At 39.0% G+C, this 21,910-nt stretch overlaps 1 protein-coding gene across 1 annotated transcript in view; it reads right to left on the reverse strand.

Moving 5' to 3' along the window:
* The window catches only part of OCA2 (OCA2 melanosomal transmembrane protein), a gene marked incomplete at its 5' end in the record, with an annotated part of 159,107 nt that extends 137,684 nt beyond the window's left edge, over nt 1–21,423 (reverse strand). The window contains 3 exons of the mRNA XM_083855828.1: nt 2,390–2,578; nt 3,178–3,276; nt 21,158–21,423. Of these exons, the coding sequence (XP_083711954.1) occupies nt 2,390–2,578; nt 3,178–3,276; nt 21,158–21,423 (554 nt within the window). The remainder of the gene's footprint in view (nt 1–2,389; nt 2,579–3,177; nt 3,277–21,157) is intronic.
* Nucleotides 21,424–21,910: the final 487 nt, after the last annotated feature.

Raw genomic sequence — 21,910 nt, forward strand, 5'->3', positions numbered from 1 at the left:
TCTTCGCTGGATTCCCAGAGAAGCAGCTTCTTCCCTGCTGGATTCCCAGAGGAGGACCAGGCCCATCTACTCTATCACCAGACCTTCACAGAAAACTATACCCTTCTACAGGATCTCTGCTTCAGCAGCATTTCATCTGCCACTGCAGGAGGCACAGCCACCATCCAACTGGACTTTTACCAACACCCTGACTCCTCAGGGTGTCAGGTTTTCTGACTGTATCAGTAGTTTTGTTTGTACTAATTACATTTGTTGTTCTTTTTTTTCTATTTTAGTTTTTTCTAGTAAATAACTATTATTCCCATTCCCATACCTTTGCCTGAGAGCTGTTTTTTTTATTTTGAAATTGTGGTAATTCGGAGGGAGGGAGGGGGTTTACCTTTCCCACTTCACAGGAGGCTTTTGCCTTCCTTTACAGACTCCTGTCTTTTCAAACTAAAACACCTCATCATGTATTCCTCCTCCCCAAGTTACTTATTATTGGTTCAAAAGTTGTGCATTCCCTCATTATACGTTGGCAAAAGGTTGTGATTGGTCCCACGCAATCCCACCCCTGTAACCCACTCAATAAAGAGCCGTGGCATTCCGAGGTCAGCGTCTCTCCTCGGAGCGCTGCCTTGGGGACCACGCACCCCTTGGTTGCACACCCTGAGAGTCCCGCCTTTCTATTCTGCGCACTATCCGCACCGTGGTCGGGTTTGCCCACGCCTCTGGCAAAGTGGCCCCCGGGTTGTAGTGGCGGCAGGGCTGGCCGGAGCTGCACCCATTGGAGAAGCCGAACCACTGCAAAAACCCCTTGATTTTAAGACACAAGTGAAATAAAATGTTAATTAAGCATTTATAAATTAATAACCACTTGTTTGTAAATAATAGAAGCTCATCCAAAGGAGCTGGCAAGATGCAATAAAACCAAGGTTTTGGAAATGGTTTTAATAAATAGACAACTTAGAAGGGTCTTTTCCTCCTGCCCGTTTGTTTTCATGGCATTTTGTATAACGGAAGCAGCAATTTTAACAGCTTACATTTGAGACATGATCAGCTTTTGACTCACCCGTGGTTTGCAATCTGTCTCTTCCTACAGTGCTAATCTGGCACAGCCATGCAAGTACAAACCCTGTGCCAAATCCTATGCTGATATATGCCTCCAGTACTCCAATCCTATTTGACTTCAGCTGGAAATGCTTGGAGTATAAATCTATGAAGAATTTCACCCCATCTTCTAAGCCAAATGATTTTTGATCTGATCTGCATATGGTGTTGGGCAGTTTAGCTTCATTTGCTATCTCAGCAGTGTTATGCTGATTTACAACAGCCAAGAAACTGATCCCAAATGTACATCTTGCACTACAGCAGTGAAAATATTTCAAGGGAAGTTCTGCCAGAAAAACATGCTCCTCCCCAGATTATAAACCTGGACACAATGGATTTCACACTCCCAGTTGATACCTTTGTTGTGTCAAATACAAGGAAAAGCTACCACAAATGTGAAGAAAAACACCTGCCAAACTTCTTTCCATGTGTTCACCTTGCACTAACTGCAGTAATTGGAATTCTCCTGCTCCATTTGTTCAGCAGCAGAGCGGGAGAGCACAATACCATATGCACAATGAGAAGAAAACAATTGGGAAGTGATGAGCTAAAACAATATACAGATTGGGAAACGATGGACTGACATTCCGCTGGGTAGGCACGGCAGACCAACAAGATGAGGACCTGCAATGTTGGGCTCCATGAAAACCCTGCAGAGCTGTCTACAGACACCAAAACAAACTAGAAAAAGAATTGAACTTCTGGAAGGGGAAGAGGGAATTAGTATCCAAGATTACAGGTTTTGCTAGTTAAATCCCCAGCAAAAATATCCTGAGAAAATTAGAAGTTAAGCTCTTATCATATTGCTGTTTTTTAATATATTAACAGATTCAATTTCCTCCATGCCCAAATGATGTAAAAGCCTACTTTGGAGTAAAGAATGAAATATATTAATGTTATCCAAGATGGAAAAATGCTCAGTTATATTTTGCTTTGCGTATATGTGAAAAGCTACTGTAATGACTACAGAAGAACTTTTAAAACTGAAGCAACAAGACACTGAAGAAAAAAATGCTGTGGAATCATCCACCATTTAAAAATAGTTTTAAAGAAATGTCAAAAGCAATACAGAAAGTATTTAATTACAAATTTAGAATAGGTGCTATAACTGATTCTTGTTAGAACAAGGGGTTATTGATCATTATGGAGAGTCTGTCATCAATTTCAATCTATCAGTGGCAAGATACAGTCTAAATATGGAGTCCTATTTTATTAATTTATATAAATAAATAATTTTCTAGACATCTATGCATTAAAAAAATACATGCATAAATTAAAGAAAATTTGTTTGAATTCAGACCTCATCTTTGATAAATTGAACTTGACATGAAGGTTGTCCAAGATTTCATATTTCTCAGAAGAAGCAGATCTGGAAAAACTCGTCATTTCACTTTCCAGATGAAACCTTTGCTCAAATTCTGCAGAGCTGTTGTCCCATGAATCATCATCTGTGGTAAAATCTGGATTATGAAGAGCCATACACTGCAACCTGTCACACATTTTCAGTAAACATAACAAAATAAAACAGTGTTTTATTTCAACAGGCAGTAGATGAAACTGACCTTGCAGATCCTTACATTCACTCTGAGAGATATTTATGGAAAATGTCATAGAAAGAGACTTATTCAGTACAGACCAAGCTCCCCTTGGTGACACAGCTGGGTAGACTGGGGAGCAAGAACAAAGACCCCATGACATCTAGATGCATCAGAGAGCACCAGTTCTCTGATACACCAGGCAGTATATTTGGTGTGTAAGCTCCATCATCAGGACCTTCCCTATAGTTCTGCTGTGTCACTCAGTGCCTTTATGTAAAAGCACACGGGCAAAATAAGAGCACAGTACCTGCAGCTATCTATTCTTAGGGCTCTCTAATCACCCTGAGCTCACACCTTACATCCTTCCCTTCCCTTTTTTCAGCCCCTTCACTGCTACCAAGGTCCTCCAGAGTAATTCTGTGCTCACAGCCCCTGCTATTCACTTTATTTCCCAGCAGACATGGTGTTAGGATATAAGAAACAACCACATGCAATTAAATAGAAGGAAACTTAGGAGAAAAATATTTTGAGAAAAATGAATGTAACTCACCCATTTTCCTCTGAGGAAACCTTCAGTAGTGGTGTCTTCTCTGTAAAAACAGAAGGTTTTGACCTCAAGCTGAATAATTTTGAAAAATTGAAGTGATATCTTCAGAGGGAGAAAAAAACCAGAATATTAAGTCTGCAGTAAAATTATTCACTACAGATCTACATAATATTTTGCTACAAGTCCATCTAATTAGTTAAATACTCTTTAAGAATGGTGTTGACCTAAATTAGGGTTTTCATTCATTATCTTTGAACTAGTCATGGTGGTTTCATCCTTATATTCACAGGGCACTCATTCACATAAATTTACACTAGCACACTTCATAAAATACAAGATAACAGAAGAATTTATTTCCCATCAATGTTATTTGAGACATGGATCACCGTCTACAAATCCCCTAATCTCTACAATAACATTGGTACTCTTGGTATTAAGGAAGAAAATCTGAATACAAGTACTTCATTTCTGCAACACAATCCCTTCCAAATGGTTTCTGTCAAGTCTTGGTCCTGATGTTGCAGATAACTAAACAGACCATAAGCTACTTCTTGTCATATTGCAGCTTGGCATTGTGAAGGAGCTTTTTGCTGAATTATAAATCCCCAAACTTAAGAAGCAGCTAAGACAATCAATCACAATCACAGAGGTCTGGCTTTGGGGCAGGCTTCTGGGAGAGACTAAATAATTGAGTCATTTTAGAACATTTTCCCATGACCAGGCTCTTTCAGAAACATTACTGATCAAAATTAATATCATTCAGGTATGCTCAGATTTATTTCATTCAAAACTGTAGCCCCCCACCACTACAAATTCTTGAAGAAATATGCTAGACATACAGTCAAAATGCAGATCTTAATACACCCAGAGGAAACTCACTTAGAGGAAACCCAAAATTTCTTCTACTATTGCTGGACTGGGAGGGGAAAGAAATTATAAAACCATAGACTTCTAAATAAATACACTACAGTGACTGGTTATTCAATCTTCTAAATATAAGGACAGCTCAAAAATAAGGATTTGCGTATTTGACTTTATAACACGATGGAAGACAGTTAAGTTTCTTGCAATTTGTAGAGCTGTGTCTGAACTTTGACTCCGTAAAATTAAAACCTCCAGGTACTGCTTTGGCTTGTTTGTTCAATAGTGTTTTCAGTCAGAAGATGTGCTAGGTGCAGAGCAATTGGGTATGGTTATTTCAATCATGAGTGGCCACAACGCTCATTCAAACTCTACTGTAAACCACACATTTTCAGTCTCAACTGAAGAAAGTGAATGAGTTAGATTTCATTACCCAGTACCACAGGTCAAATGTTGGGCAGATTACAACTCAGGTGCTACATTGCACTGGCACTTCATTTGTGAAGAGATGATTGCATACTCTGTAGCTATCAAAGTGCTTCCTTTTTTAAGCAGGAGAATATCATTCACATGAAAGAAAGTCTAAGTGGAGAAACTGGTATTTTGAAACAAGTGCTCTTCTAATCTCATTATGGCTTTCAATTTAAAAGCCTACCTAGAGCTTTTACAAAATAGAACCCATAGGCACAGCAAGAACACTACCAGGACTTTAAATGTGCGCTTACCAAGCTTTGCTGATACACTCATGGCTAATCCCAGCATCCCACTATATTCAAAGTCTGCATCCAAAGGGGGCAATTTTTATAACAATTCTGATGTATGCGTTCAGAAATTTGACTCATGAAAATGATCCCTTAACTGTTTCTACTTTTAAACACAACAATGTCACTTGTTCCACAGGAAAAAAAGGGTTCAAAAGATATATGCTGTTCTGATCTTTCCTCACCTCATGCACACTATTAACCTTTCTACACTTCCTTTTGGTTTTTTCCTCCTAATGTGTAAATTCCAAGACTAGCAACCAGACACTTTCTATAAAAACTTCCATTTTATTGGAATTGTTAGGGGTTGACACTAACATTGCTTTATGTTACACAGGTATATGTATATCCACTGACAATCCACACCTCAGCAGCTCTTCACCACTACTGTGAATAACCAGTTTGCAAAAAGTGCTGAAAGGGCAAAGCAACCACAGGAATGGCAGCAAGAAAGGGAGTATAAAGGTTAGGTGGAAGGTGGCTTAAGTGACAGAACCTGAGCTGAAGAATCCAGAATATTAATTAAAGATATCACGTTCACTTAGACATCACCATCACTTTCTTTTTACACTTTATTATTCCCACTTGCTGGTATGGGTCCTGTCACTTTTAAATGGAACTGTGGAGCTGAACAGATGGCCAAGAATGACGAAGAAAGTAAAAATGGAAAAGGTCTTCAGATAAAGTAAAAACAATTAGTACATGACAACAACAATTTGCAGAGAATAAAAACACAAGGACAAGAATAAGCAGCAGGAAACAGCCAGGCTTGACAAAACAAAAATAATTAGAGAAAAAGCAGAAGAGCCTCAACTCCCCCATGATGCGATTACTCTAATTAGGGAATGAGAGTAATATAAACAATAAAGCTAATTAGGGCATAAAGGAATCTTGAAGGCTGAAAGCTCCAGAAAGAAAGGTTGTAAAAACATCATTAAAAAAATAGCATGGATTAAAACAAAAAGTCATTAAAAACAAAAGTCATCCTTGAATAGAGAGCCTAGTGCAAACCCCTCTCTGCTCCTCATACTTCTGCAGAAATGCTGGAGGTGCAATTTGACATCTACTTAATCCAAAGATAAAAGGTCATCTGCAACTAGGAAGGCCCAAAGACCCCCTGCTGGTAGAGGAAGAAGTCTGCAGTGTTCAAAAACCATATTAGCATAATTCTTGGTGCTCCTCAACCCTGCAAGTAGCTGGTAATTGGGACACTGTGTAAATAGGAAACAAATCAAAATGTAACACCTGTTTCAAAACCTGAGGTCAGATCGCACTTCAAATGTTTCTTCCTGATCAAATAGCTAGAAACTTTAGTTATATCCACATGATGGAATGGAGTGCAATCCACCTCTACTGAGCAATTCAGCAACATTACCAAGAGGTTAATCACCAGGTCAGCTCATACCCATTGTGGGTAGGCCTGCTCGCAAAATGAGAAGACCACTCTAGATTTGTACTATGTGCAGGTAAGGATCTGGCAAGCTGGACACCACTAGGATTCACAGTTCTTCTCCCACAGTTCGGACTCAAAAAGCATTTGCTACATTAAATATGAGAATTATAGAATAGTTTGAGTTGGTCAAATTGGCCCTCTGGAGAGGTATGGTGAGAGCAGGAGATGAAAGGAAGAGCTGTGGGAGACTCCAGTTGCTCCCACTGATGAGTTGATGACTCCTCAGACATTAGTCAGAAATGGTGGCTGACGAGGCCTGTGGTTTTCACCTACAGCACACCATTGCTTCCTATTACCTGCAGGTGATACCTTCCTGCCATCAAGCACCAGACCTGCACTCTGATCACATTTTCAGGCATTTCCTAATAGTGTTTACACCTGCAATTTTAAAAAGGAAAGGAGGACTTTGTGGTGGGCCCTGATGTTCAGCCTTAAGCAAACTTTCAATCCCAAATGCACTACAGCAAAGGACACCAAAAGAAATAACACCCTCCATGAGCCTGAGAAAGCTGAGAAGACCATACTCACCCTAGTTAGGCTGCAAGCACTTAAAATAATCACTAGATCTGACTGAAACCTATTATTTAGCCTTGTATTGAAAAGATTAATCATGGTACACAATGCATTGCTTTCATTCCTTATAATAAAAAGGATACATTTTAAATAATGTTTAATCCCCTATACGTTATACTGTGCACACAACTATGAGTTGGGAAGCTATTTCTCTGAAAAAAGAAAGCAATAATTCTCACTTCCACAGGAAAGATTTGGTCAGCATTGAAGAAGAGGAGAATATGGAAGCATATATATTATGCAAGAACATCAACAATTTTTTACCATAACTTATTAAAAATTTCACTATATAAAAAATTAAAAGCAGAATCTCTTCAGAGGAAAAAAGAGTTAGCATGCTTCCCTGAACTAGTAATCTAATTCTAAACTAGTAACTAAAACCATTACAAGCATGAGGTTGCCTCTTAAACAAAAGCTCAAGAATACTACTGAACCAAGAGTTTATAACAAATACTACAACTAAACAAAGTTTCTTAGAAGAGACGACCAGAGTAAAAACGAGAGATAATTAATCATGAAGGACAGTAGCCACAATATCATGAATTTCATTTATCATTACTACATTCATTAAGAATGAAGTCTATTTTTCAAAAGCTTTATCTTCCCTAAATAGAAAACATTTATACAAATCATATGTACTGAAGAAATTACTCATATCATAACACAAAAAACCATAATGCAGAAATAAATTGAAAAACAGAGGAGAAGGAAGGAAGGAAGGAAGGAAGGAAGGAAGGAAGGAAGGAAGGAAGGAAGGAAGGAAGGAAGGAAGGAAGGAAGGAAGGAAGGAAGGAAGGAAGGAAGGAAGGAAGGAAGGAAGGAAGGAAGGAAGGAAGGAAGGAAGGAAGGAAGGAAGGAAGGAAGGAAGGAAGGAAGGAAGGAAGGAAGGAAGGAAGGAAGGAAGGAAGGAAGGAAGGAAGGAAGGAAGGAAGGAAAAAGGCTTCCTTTGCATAATAATAATTGCAGCTTCCCTTCCTCCTGATTCGAACTCTAATCATTCTCCAGGTAAGAACATGCTTCTGTGCACTGAAAAACCAAAAACCAGAATCACACCTCTCAGGACTCAGAAGGAAATTCCTCTTCCTACACGACAGATGCCTTTGTTCCAGCAATATAATTCAACTGTACATCATATTTCTTAATGCACTTTTTCTCTCTCTGTCACAGAGATGCCAGACTCTTTCCTCTCAATCACCACATTCCCTTCAACTCTATACAGAATGGGGTAACTTTGGTTACTCCATATTCTCTGAGGTGACTTCCTTCCCTGTTCTTCCTGAAATAGCATATTCTTCATGAGATATGTCATAATATTTGTTATGTATGTTTTAAAAATTAGCACCATCCCAAAGCTAAATAAATCCTGAATATTGATCATTAGAAAAATAGATAGGACAATAACTCTTGACATACACATGAAAATCTCTGGCCACACAGAAATGAGGTTGCATAAATTAAACTTTATTCTGCTCCCAAGGAAAAAGAAAATAGAAAAGGGAAAGTGCCAGTGCCCCCGACTTTAAAAGAAAATTTGTCATCAAGGGATTATCTGCAGAAAAGGGGAAAGCCCACGGCTGCCCAATGTTAACAGCTTCTCTACCAGCAGTGGAGCACAGCTGATACAGACAGTTAAGGACAGAAGAAATTTTACAGGTGTTTTGATTCCTGAAGCAGATACAGTGCCTGAATAATCTATTAATTTTTCAATCAAAAACACTTGCTAGTGTTCTTAAAAGAATGAACCACTATTTAAATGTTTAAAAAGCAGTTCTTGTCATTTGCCATGTGTTGAACCAGACAGTTATGCAGCTATTTGATTATCAACTCAAATAGATCAAACAGGTTTAGTGCTCTTGAACAGCACCTCCAAATAAGAAAAGCTTGTAATGTTAGAAAAAGTGTTAACAAACACAATTCTTGCATATATTTTTTCAATAAAACAACTCCAGAAATTGTTGTCAGCAGTCACTGCATCAACAACTCTGTTTTTAATACCCTCTGCAGAGGAACTTTGCAAGAAGAAATTATGCATATAGTGTGATATAGCACTCTTTTTTCTCCCCCGTCCGGCGAGCAGTAACTCGTGGGCAGCTGGGGGGAGCTCCGGGGGCCGCTGCCCCAGGGCAGGGCAGGCCGGGCCGCAGCTCGGCAGGGCCGCAGTTCAGCAGGGCCGGCCGGGGCTCTGGGGCTCCGGCGGGGATCGGGCTGGGCTGCGGCAGGACCGTGCCCCGGGCCCCCCTGGCTGCCGGCACCCCTGGCCCGGGGGGAGGGTGGGATCCCCCTCCCACCCTAGGCTGGGCCTTACAGAGCAGCTGCAGCGCTGGCGCCATCAGATCGAGGGGTGAGGGGTGGAAGACACGGTGTCCATCAGCCTCCTCCCCACGGCCTGGCTCTGATACATTTGCAGCTGCCGCGGCAGAGACCCCTGACCACTGCAGGCCTGGGCAAGCTTTAACTCTTTCCTGACAGAGATTGAGACTTTAAACCCTAACCCTTCTCGGAGATGACAGAAAAGGCCAAGTTGGCGAAATGTAAAGGGACAATATGGAGATCTCAAGGTCAGTAAAGGAAGAGTGACTTCTTTTAAGTGATAGACATGACGAGGTGCCTTGGTTCTAGGCTGAATTGGTAACATTTTGATTTTGGTAACAGGATAACCTTTTAAATCGTGGACAATATAAACTGGGGAGATGATTTGTGGATTTGAGCAAAGGTATCAATGATGAACTGAGTGAATATTTTGGTGCCCCCATGAGAAGTTGAACAGAGAGATGAGAAGAAGCTCTCTGCCAATGAAGAAGTGAGAAGACCATCTCTGTTCCCTGAGTTGAAAAAGATCCTTTGTGGTGTTTTTAAACAGCTCATTTTTAAAAGGTACCACCCCATTTTGCGAAATCCACAGCCCATAGGTAGTCATGGGAAAGGCTACCTATGATATGGGAAGTTCCACAAATGCAGATTTTCCTGGGTGGGCTGCTTCTGTGTGAAAGTCACCAAACCACAGGAGTGACCTCTCTCTCAAAGACTGAAAGAAAGACAGTTTTATACCTGCAGCTCTGAGTTTTGCCTCTTTGCATTGTTTGTAGAAAATGAATGGTTTGTAGTGAGAGGGTTGGTTTTAGAAATTAATTTGTGTTAGTTTTTTTGTCTTTTCTTCTTTTTCTCCTCTTAGTGTATGTTAATGAAATCTGGTTTTGCTTCTAAGTTGAGCCTGCTTTTGCCTTTTTATCCAAAAATCCTATCTCTCAATTAGCAAACATATTCGGCAAATGTAAAACCACCACAATAAGGTAAACAAACAATAAACAGCAAACAAACACACACTAAAGTGCCTATAATCAGACACTGTTATTAAAAGTTAATGTGGAGGTAGCCCTTCTGCACCTCAAGAAACAACACAGGATAATTGTTGTTCCACTACACAAAAATAACAGTTTGGAATGCAAATAATGTAATCTATTTGAGTTGTGGCATCTAGAAATAGGTTCTAATTTAAAATAAATTTTTAAAAACAAAAAATGTTTATGAGAAGCAGAGGTCCATAGCAGGTTGTCAGAGAAAAAAATCACTTTGTACTATTTTAAGATTATGGAATATTAAAATTAATAAGAATAGTGGAAGAACTGAAGCTACAGTAATTATTTCCTACAGTAGCATTAGGAAAAAGCATGGGCTGAAGAGAAAAAATAACATGACACATGGCAGAGCTAAAAGATTTTAACTTAAGACAAAAGTACATAGACAAATTTTAAAAAGGTCATTGATTAGAAGAGATGTACTCTATCAACATTTTTTATTCATCACAAGAGGTATGGCTACCATCTCAGCTCTGAAGTACTATTCCTGTTTATATATTAATTTATTTTGGTCAATAACCAAATGCTGTAACCACAATAGGACAAAGTATGCTCCTACTAGCAACTTTATTGTCAATGAAGGTTAAATGTGATACAGACCATGACACACTGAAGACCTCATGCCTGAAGAGAAACAGATGCATCACAGGTAGGATCCAGATAATTAATTTTGCATCCAAGTAAACAAATTCCATCACATATAAGGAAGCCGGTGTCAATACTTAATTTAGATTATCTCAAAGTATTATACATATGATCTAATTTTTTTTCAGGTACATAAAGAGTTTAGGAAGTATGAAGAGCCAGAATTCTCTGTTCTCCAACCTATTTATTGAGCCTAAAGCATTTTTGGAGTGGCATATCAAGAAAATTAAATGATCAGTTGTACTCCAAATTGTGAAGAGATTAGTACATTTGTTCACTGCTTTTGATGTAGAGTTCTTGTGTGTTCTGCCTCACAAACATCAGATTTCCAGCTGAAGGAAAGCATGACAGGTCTAACAACATCAGTGTAGCTGTATCAACTTCTGTCCACAGAAAAATAGATTCAAAACAGTGACTAGTACAATTCCCATACATACAAATCCTTATGATAATCTATCATTCTCTTCTCCAAGGACAGTCTGTCTTCTGTCAAAATGGGCAAGTTGGAATATTTCTACCAATGTAATCCTCTTCAATACTTCCACTTAACTAGGAACAGTTTTGTAAGGAGTGCTTGTTGTCATTTTATTTATGGTTAAAAACAATAGTTTTCCAAATACTGATGTTCAAAGTTTTTACTCTGAAACATGACTACTTCTTACAGTTCTGATTTAGCTTATTTTTAGGCACATACTACAATATGCCAAGTAAGTGAGACCCAAAAATAATGTCTAAAATACACAAATTTCATTACACCACTTTGAAGAGCTTTTTTTTTTTTTTTTTTTTTTTTTTTTTTTTTTTTTTTTTTTTTTTTTTAATTGGCCTGCACTGAAAAGCTCTGGGAGGCCCAACATACAGCATATAGAGCAAACTGGAAAAGAAGATATATGCTGCCAATGAATGCAATAAACCCCCACATACTTATATAATATTACAACATAGCCCTTCTCTTTTAGCTTATATGATTAAAGACACATCAGAGAAAACAGAAGGGTATTCCTTGTTACCCTCATTTTGGGTTTATTCTTCCTTTTAGCAGACAGATTCACTAAATTCAGGTTCATCCTTTTCACTGTAAGAGGTTTACATGCTGAACCAGCTGTCAATAGACTCCTAAAGAGGATTGCAGGTCACATGTCATTGACACGGTTGAGGAGGTAGAGTTGCTCCTATCACTTCTAGGAAGATTAGAAACAAAACAGTATTTGAAACTGCCTTCACTTTTTTATTTTCTTGGCAGCAGAGAAAATAAAATGCATAAGACTACAAGCGTGAGAGGAAAAGTCACTGCAAAATATTCACTTACCCTATTCAGGGTTAGACTTCTTACACTAAATTCCTCAAAACAAAAGTGTTTCTTCCTCAGATATCAAGTGCAAAGCCCTGCCAGACATATGAGTTCAATGTAACTGCCAGTGTGGCCATCTAAGGAAGATGCTTTCAAACTCCTTCACTGCCAGACCTCCACTTCAGGCAAGGGAGTCCTTACAGAATCTCTGGCCCAGGACTCCAGGGAGCAAATGGCAGATGGACTGTGTTTACTGTCCTTACTGGCTAGTACAGTGAAGACAGTAGCTCTGGAAGTGAGAGTGAAGCATTTAGCCTTTCACAGCTGTTTCTGAATGACGCTAGTTCACACAGTACTGACTCAGTAGCTTCAGCTCTGCTTTTTAAAACTGAGTGGCTGTAACTGCCAATCTGTTTTATATTTCACCCTACCCAAAAGAAATAATATTTTAAAAATGCAAAGAAAAGAAATAAAAAGAAAAGAACAAACACAAGTGCATTAATTCTGAACCCATCCAGTACTCACAGCCCTGGCTCCAGCCCACGGTGCTGTCCTTGACGTAGCTCCGACCTGCTGGGGGCAGAGCTCTGTGTGGTCTCTGACTGCTGCTGGTCCATTAGCACAATTATTACAGGTTGCCCCTACAGCCCCATTAGCCCCTATCAAGCAGAGAATTGCTTGCTTTGTCACTGTCTGTGAGCATTTTGGTGACTCATTTATCAGCTTTTGCTGTATTTCAGAGAGTAAATCACTTGAGCTCCTTATGTATAGCAGGTTTTTTAAAAAGCCATATGATTTTCCAGACTACAGACTGTGACCCTTTTTTATTTTTTTACTTGACTGGCTAATTTCTCCCATCTACATTAATCTATTTTTCCATCAACCACATTCAATTTAACATGAACTTCAGTTCTTTACTATATGACCATTGCTATTCAGGGAATTTTTGCTGCAGCTGAGGAATGATTTCCAGAGCTTTTAACACAAAAGGACAAAACACTCTGACGTTAATTAATTCTAATGAAAGAGATGTTTAAAGTTTGGGGCAGACTGAAAGATTCCTATCACTAGTAGAACATGCTCTAAAACATCTGCTCCTAACGGCAAGCTATGAAAGGAAAAAAAGGAAGGAAATATTTCTTTTTGTACCCTCTTGTGGAGTGAGATTGTTTTATTTTATGAGGAATCATAGCCTTCCATGTCTGTATCTTGTTAACATGTCTTACTTTTGTTTGAAAGACCAAGCTGTAAGTAATTACAAGTGCAAGATATTCAGGGTAAGAACGTAATCCTGCTAACTTGGCTGTCTGACTTCATGGTTTGTCACTGACAAGTTCATATTCTTGTTAACTGCAGCTTTGCGTGACGTTGAGATTTTTTTATGTATATATTTATCTGGGGACTGGTTGCCTCAGAGTCTAGCTTATAACCACAGCATTAACTTGCTTTTACCTAATTCAATCCACAGCTCAGTACACCCTGCTCACCTTCATCCAAGTGTCCCTTCGTAGCTGCATGGGAGAGTTTCCATTAATCTTTTCCACTACTCCTGCTGCCTCTGCATTTTACTGATATCTGACCAAATAGATGCTTCTCCTTCCACTTCTGTCTCAAAGTCCTCTCTCCTCCTCTGGCAGAGGATGAGACAATTTTTTTGGTCAAATGAGCTAAGCTAACCAAGCTCTTATTACATCACCCTGGCTATTAGACTGAAGACAGCAAATCCTTCTTCTCTCCCTTCAGGCCCTTATATTTTCAACGAAATAGCCATTGGAAAGAAGAATCAAGAGTGTGTAAACAAGACAATGCTGATTATCAAGAAATTTTCTTATAAAATAGAATACCTGGTTAATAGTTGCTATTTTAATTGATGTTTCATTATATATTTTAAAAATTACACTGAAAGAAAAAAAAAGATTGTCTTGGAGTCTGGCAGACAGATTGTGTCTGGCAGATGTATGAGCACCTATGCACTTACCAAGAACTGGGAGATGCATTTAATACTACTCGGAGCAAAGCAGAAATAGGGTATCCATTTCTTACCAAACAACTACATAAAGTAAATCCTACTAGCATTACTTCTTTTTTGATTAGACCATGAAATCACAATACTTTTTTCCTCACCCTCTGTCCTCTGCAAAGTTCACAGGCTCTTGTTCCACCTCAGGTTGAGGTCCACATCTTAAATTTCAATGGCCCAAACTTACTGTTAAACATTGGATTTCCCTTCATTATTCCCTTTCTCAACTAGTTTGGCTTCACTTTTAGGTCATGTCTTGTTCTACCTTCCAGCTGCAGTGTCTGGGCCCATGGAAAAGTTGCCATGTTATTGTGCAGACTATTAACCTCTCAAAAACTGTGCTGCAGTGGCTGCCTATATGCATGTCCACCTGATGCAGTAATATATGTAAGGAACATGAATTTCCTATGCTTTCATTTCCTTCTTCCTAGTCACTGTCCATGAAAACTCAGTTATTCTTGCTCACATAAACCTTATGCACATCTTCACAGCAGAAAAACAGGGACAAAACTGAAATCTTATTAGTTAGTATAACTTGTCCAGCTGCTAATGAGAAGTTATGATTCCTGTAAATCATCCAGTATGTCAGAGCTGCCACCTGCATGCATTCACATCAGCCAGAAGCAAAGCACACAGATCAATTTTTCAATGAAAAACTTCATGGAGAGGTGTTGAGTGTCTGAGTTATTTGCTTAATCATAGATGGCCAGCTACTCCTCATGTCAGCTATTTAAGCCCCAGGCATATCATCCTGCTCAACTGTGACTGGCTCTTTGCAACACATTTCTTTTCAAAGTCTGACTGACTTGTTGGCTAAAAACCTTTTCTTGATTAAACAGAGTTTTGTGTGAGGAAAAAGTGCAGTCCAGTCCCATCTTGTATATGATTGGCATCTTTCCACAACTCACCTAAGAGGTCTCACAAAGACAAACCCCACATTACCATGTTATTAACTATTAGGAAAAGAGCAGCTGCTTGCAAAATTCAACAGCTTTGTGGAATGTCACAGGCACTCAAACGAAACATTTGGCTTTTGGAGGTTAGTACACTTCAAATTCTTCGCTGAGTGCTAAGCTCAGTGTTCAGCCTGACAGTTTGGGAAAATGTGATGCAGTCAATTAGTACCCCCAAATTCTTTCAACAGACCACTCAGAAACAAAAAGTAATAATGGTGGGTTCTTGTTTACAGAATGTTCTGTCAGAGCAAAAAGCATTTGAGCGGCTACATGGGAGCACCGTGACTTTAGTCTGTCAATGGCAGAATAGAAATTGTAGTAAATGACCAATCTGAGATAATGTGAATAATTGTAAGAAATTAGCACTGAGATGGATAAATAATACAAAGCAACAGAAAATCAAACAGCTTGGAACACAGAAAAACTTACAATGAGTGAAGGCTTTTATGTTTCATTAACAGCAGAAACTATGTCAAAAATCAGTATTTTGCTGAACACACCTCTTTTGCTCAATGAAGTCAAACACCCTAAGTTACGTGGTACAACTACATTTTAGTCTTCCTTCTGTTACCATGGAAAGATACCTTTTCCCAGGAAATGCAGAACAGCAAATTAAAATAGGGCAGCAGAACTCCACAATAACTTATTTAATTGCTTTTGTGTGTAATACGGTCTGTTATACTTCCTACCATTCAACCTAAAGTTTTACTAGAGCTGCTTATTGCAGCTTTTTAGGCTTTGAATGGTATTTTATGATATTGTAGAGGCAACAGCATGGAACTTTAATTTAAGCTAAGAGACTCTCAGCAGTTCCATGCCCCTACACAGTTTGCTTATAGTAAACTGTGTTGCAGCCCCATGCCTCCATGTAAGCAATGAATGTTTGAGAGGGTCTATTTAAAACCAAATTAAATCAATTAACAAAGTCAGACTTGAAAACTTCTTCCACATTATTTGTTTACTGCAGTGTCATACTATTTAAAGATCCACATGGGGAATCAAAACACAAACATTCACTGTGGATAATAAATGAGAAGACCAGAAGTGCCATCAATGAGACAGCAAGCAAGGTAACCATCACTTGAGAATGATGAAGGTGGTAGTTTGCTGTGAAGTCAGCCATCTGTGTTGGACTCTTCTCTAATGTTTGTGTGATTGACATTAAAAATCAGAATGGTTCCTACACAGACAGGCAATTATGATGTGAAAATGATGTTGTCTCTGTTTGACTGTTCAAGAGATGATCCCATTTTGTTCTAGCAGCTGTGATAAATGTGACATTGGGTAAAAATTCGTGATAAAAGAATATAGCAAGATATGTTAGATTGGTGTTAATATAAAATATGAAAAAGGTATGGTCCGTAGAAACTATTCCCCCACCAGGTTTCCACTGTCCTCAGTCCTGAGACAAAGAGAACAGTACAAGGACCATTACGAGAAACAAAGACACTAGCCAACCCAGATAAGAATCGGCATTGCACCCAGACAGAGAAATTCCTCTCAGAACGAAAAAGAGAATTCTCCACCGAGGAATACACATTGGAATAAACATGGGCTGGCAAGCTCCATCCGCATGTGAAAGGATCTTCCCGGAATACAGTCTGCAGAGTCCAGCAAATCCAGGAAGCCCATCCAAAAATTATTTGGACTATTTGGACTATCCTGGGCACCTGTTCTGCCTCGGGACATGAAAACACCTATAAAACCCCCAAGCTGCGACCTGCTCTGTGTGGATTTGGGAAAATCATGCTTTTGAGTGCAGTCTTCTCATCCACCCGGCGCTATGCTGTGAATCCTTTTGTGGTTTTCTCTTTTTATCGGTGATTGGGATCGTTTTATTAATAAATTGTTTCTTTGTTAATCTGATTTTTGCTGTTGCGTTTATAACACAGCCAAAGATCAAAATTAGCGTTAGGATCACAAAAAAGTAGTTTTATTGTTTTTGAGGGGCTTTTTCCTTTAGTGTTTTCCCTTGTATTTTAAAGTGTCACATAAATTAAAGAAGCTTTTAAATTGTCACATAAATTTTACTTATTTAGACAGCAACCATGTCTTTTTGACATCTAATTCTAAATCTCAAACATCTTTTAAAAGTATCAATACATCAACATAATTAAAAATCAAAATTGAGATTTATAATCCCTTATGGCTAAAGGCATAACTTCACTCTCGTATTGAATTTTCACTATAAAATACCTTCACTTCCAGTTTCTCCAGCTAACAGGAAATAAAATTGCAATCTCCCTGCTCTTTTGCTACAAACCAAGGATTCAATAGACACTTTTTACTCACTGACCTTCTCATTGCAAACCATTTTCCCTACTGATCCTGGGACCAGAGACTCAGGAAGAAGTGGATTTGGTTGATTGTTTTTACTTTTTATTACATAAGTGAAACTGAGGGAGAAAAGAAATGCTGAAATAGTTTTGCTTGCTGAAACACATTTTCAAACAGAATAAAAAAAAGAGGGTTTTGTTATCCTATAGCTGGATCTCCTTAATGACACACAAAGAATAAAGAAAAAATTTCTAAGGACTATCATATTACATGACCATAGAACTCCAGAGCCAAGTTCATCCAAATATAACTTCAGTGGAGTAATGCAAAGCAATTGTTTACATGGAATTAAGAATTACCTATTCACCTCATTTCTATAGATTACCTTCAATGCTCATGAATTCCTAAGACAAAAATAGCTGACTTCACCCCCTTCCTGTGGATCAAAAAGGAGGATTTCAGATTTGGTTCATATAAAGCCATGCTGTTAAGTCCTTCCCATGCAAATAGCACTGATAATGATGAGACCAATGGGCTTTTTTGGGGGGCACATTCTGTAAGTACAAAGACCTGATGGAATCTTTAGAGATGTCAGTGCTGATCCGAAGAGTGCTGCCCATGCTGTCACAAAGTAGTGTGGAATCTTCCTGCAAGGTAAGGAGCTCATGAAGGTGGTTTGGGCCAAAGTCCATCTACTGTGAAAGTCACTTTTGTGTAACCATAATTAAAAGGACCCTGGTCAAACCATTGTTTAAAGTCTGAGGAATTTGAGAGAAATGAAAAAAATCAAAATGCAGTCTTCATTGCCATGGTTTGGTACTAAAAGCTGCATTTCTGAGAGTCCAGAGTATACCACAGTTCAGGGTAAACATACACCTGGGCCAGGTGCATTCCAACTGAACAGGATGTCACTGGAGCTCGTTCATGATCCACTTCAGAGAGGCATGTCTACATTGCCCACTGCAAGCAGCACTGAAGCAACTATGTTGTTCACAAGAAGGCAGACAGGCTTATTTCAGGTGAAGGACACCCTGGAAGTACAGAATCATTGGAGTGACCACAGTGGATAGTTCAGATCTCCTCACACAGAGGCAAGGGAACCTAAGGCAATGCAGTAAAATTTGGAGTTAGAAGATACCACTCTTCAACATGGAAAGTAAATGAGAAGGCATTCTGACAGGCAGGCAGCCCAGAAGGTACACTGACCAGAAAACATGCAGGACTGTGCTGCAATCAAAAGGAAATGCTCAGTCCAAGATAGGGTGGACATCTTTGTCCCAGGGTAAACAGCCCTGCTTAACATAAGAACATTTTCTTAAAGGTAATTTTAGAGAACGAGATAAATCCCCTGTTTCATTAAGTAGATTCTTTGGAAAGTCTTGTCTCAGTATACATTTGAAAAATTTAGAGAACCTGGGAATCTTGTCCTGAAAGATAATTCAGCGATTTAAGTTAAGTAGATGCATTAAAACAAACTATGCAGACGTGCCAATTTAGTGAACCTCTATATGGAAAAAAAAATTGGTTGCCTCTTCTTTTAATTAGCAGTAGTTTTCTTTGCAAGCAAAAGAACAATTTACATTGAAAGTTAATTCTCATTCCAATGAAACTAATCGAAAAATTTGTGACTCTGCAAAAGTTTATCCATGTTTCTATCTGCATTCTGTTGGGTAGTCCCAACTATTTAAGGGAAATTGCTCCTAAAGAGTGGTCATACAGGTCATATTAGTATTTTAACTGCACCTGATGCATATTGGTTAAAATACATGCTAAGGAGAGACTCATAAGTTTAATCTCCATGTCAAAAAAAACTAAAAAATCAATATTGGAAGAGCAAGAGGAAAAGATCAACAAGAAGAAATGTTGAGAGATCCTTTCCTGAACCCTAACATACTGCTATAGAAGACTAAATATACATTTGTCTGAAAGGGAGCATGGGTATGGGTGTGGCTATTTAATTGTACCTCTATTCCTAAATCACACACTGTGAGTCCAGTTTACTCAGCACTAACAGTGTTAAAAAGACTGGGAGTTACCCCCTGCACTCACAGGAAAGTGGGCTCCCCAATGACCTAGTATTTTTCATCTCTGGCACATGAGACCAGAGACAACTGCCAGATGGTTCAGAGGTTCACAGAAATTGTGTATCACCAGTACACAAATTCTTATCACTCACTGAAAAATAATGGGAAGTTTAGCAGAACAATAAGAGTTGGTCAATATTCTATGGCCCATAAGAATATAAATTTTGTTCAAGTGCCAGGAAAGTAAACAGGAGAGTAAATAGCACAGGCAAACTCAGCTGTAGCAAGATATAGATGTAAATTCACAAAAGAAAAACCTTGTCTTCAGATGCACTCAGTCCTTCCCTTCTCCCTATCCTCACATATATGTTGTACTTACCATGCTCTTTCAGAATAAGACATTAACCCATCCCTTCACATACTGGACTGAAGAACCCTTATAAGATTTGTTTCTGTCAGTAAAATTCTTAGTCAACAAAATCTTCAAATACTCAAAAAATCTAAAGGATCTATAGGGCTTTTTTGGTCAAGCTGATAATTTGATTACTTTCTTAATATTTGGAAAGCATAACTATAATGACTTCCAATTCTCACTCTGACAGAAACTTCCAGATGCACATTAAAATATTGACTGCATTTGCTGTAGATTTCTATGCCATAGTTAAAAATGTGTGTAAGTAAGGGCACAACAAAATTCATCCAGCTAGCCTGGCTCTCCTCTGCCAAAATTCCCCAAGCTTCCTTTCTTCCCAAGATAAGCACATTTTCTTCTAACGGAGATGCAGGGACATGGGACAAATCTCAGTCCTGCTCACCAAACCAGGGATGTCACCAGCACAGCCAGAACTATGGGGACCCCCTGGGACTGCACCTCCCACATAAAATCATGTTATGTAGCCCTGATTTGTAGCCACACAACAAAGGCCTTCAGCATCACATTCCAGATATTGTGCTGGCACTCTACTTCACAACTGCAGTGTAAGCCTTGCTCAGTGCAGACCGCCAGGCAGCACTTCAAGGCCTGTGCTCTGCAGGAGTTTGGTTTAGGTGCATCACTTCTCTCTCACTATGTTCTGTCCTCTAAAGATGCTCAAAACTACCAAAAAAGTTGAGAGTCCACCCTGGCTGCCTTCCACTCACTGTGGTTGCTGCTGGTTCAAAGCTTTCAAAGTCCACCTGAAATATTTTGGGGTCTATAAATTATTTCTAAGTACTTACAAATAGAATTGCTGATGTTCTATCTGTCGCAACAGGAAATATTAACATCCCTGCCCAGCAACCTGCACCTTTCCTGATGCAAGAGAGGATGCACAAGGAGCACACTCTCCTTGTCCACTTGATGTGTGGTATGTCAGCTGCCAGAGTTGTGCTATATTGTGCCATTTTAGTGTTTGCAGCCTCAGTTGTAGTGATTCTCTCTACATCTTTATGATGCATTTTTCTGAAAGAGGTATAGGGTGTAATGTGAAAACTGCTTTACCTCTGTGGGTTTTCTGACACCAAGTAGAGAAGAAAAGCCAATTGTCTGATCTTGAAAACACAGCAAAATTAGCCCGTGGTGGCTATTAACGTTGAGATTAGTTTAGAAATCTGGTGATCCATGACCCCTCTATGGCAATTAGAACTGCCCTGATGTTCCATTAAGGTTTTGCTTTTTTTGTGTCAGTGGGAGAAATATTCACTTACTGAGCACACATATTTGTCCTGCAAGGAAATCAAAATTAATTTTGATTTGGAGAAAAAACATTGTTTGTTCTTATTCTTACCTTCCCTGCATGGGCACAGGAGTGAAATCCTTCCCCAGAGCAATGCAGCTATCCTCCCCTATTGCTGATTTTTCACACAGGGTCTGTGGTTCTCCAAGATTTGCTACCATTCCATGGTACTCTGTTAATAATTGCAGCTCATTGCAACTTCTGGTCACTGGTTTGGCTGCTACCTTTGCAGATAAACTGGTTTGATGTGATGAGGTCTGATTCAGCTCCATCTCTTGTTGAGAAACTGTACTGTAATCTTTGTTATCTGAGTACATCTGTCCCTGGGGGGCGTTCTCCTAAAAAATAAAAATAAATATACTTGGATTAAATTGAACTGACTCAATGTTTACTGCAGTGCAAGCATGTTAAAAATGCCAATCAGATTTCTTAGAGTGCATTTTTGGGTATTTACCCTTGTTCATTTATTTATACCAGGAACAATTCCAATGTTTAAACATCTTTGCAACTTCATAATTAGCCACTATAAGCACTGAATTAAATAGATGTATCTCTACTTTTTCCATGTCTACCATGATTTTCTCCCACAAATCTCCCAGTGACTTGCACTGACTTATCCCATAAAATAAGCCAAAATCATCTCTGCAGCAGTTGCACAAGAGTTGCTGCTGCCAAACATCTTCCCACTGTTTCACCACCACCACACAGCTTTTCCCCAGCAGCTGTGGTGTGGCAGCAGTAGCCTCATGGAAGCCTTCACTCTTCATCAGATCTTTTGTGTGGTGGCCCAAAGTACACCACAGA

This window comes from Zosterops lateralis, assembly GCF_965231275.1.
Source record: "Zosterops lateralis genome assembly, chromosome: 2".
Classification (NCBI taxonomy): domain Eukaryota; kingdom Metazoa; phylum Chordata; class Aves; order Passeriformes; family Zosteropidae; genus Zosterops; species Zosterops lateralis.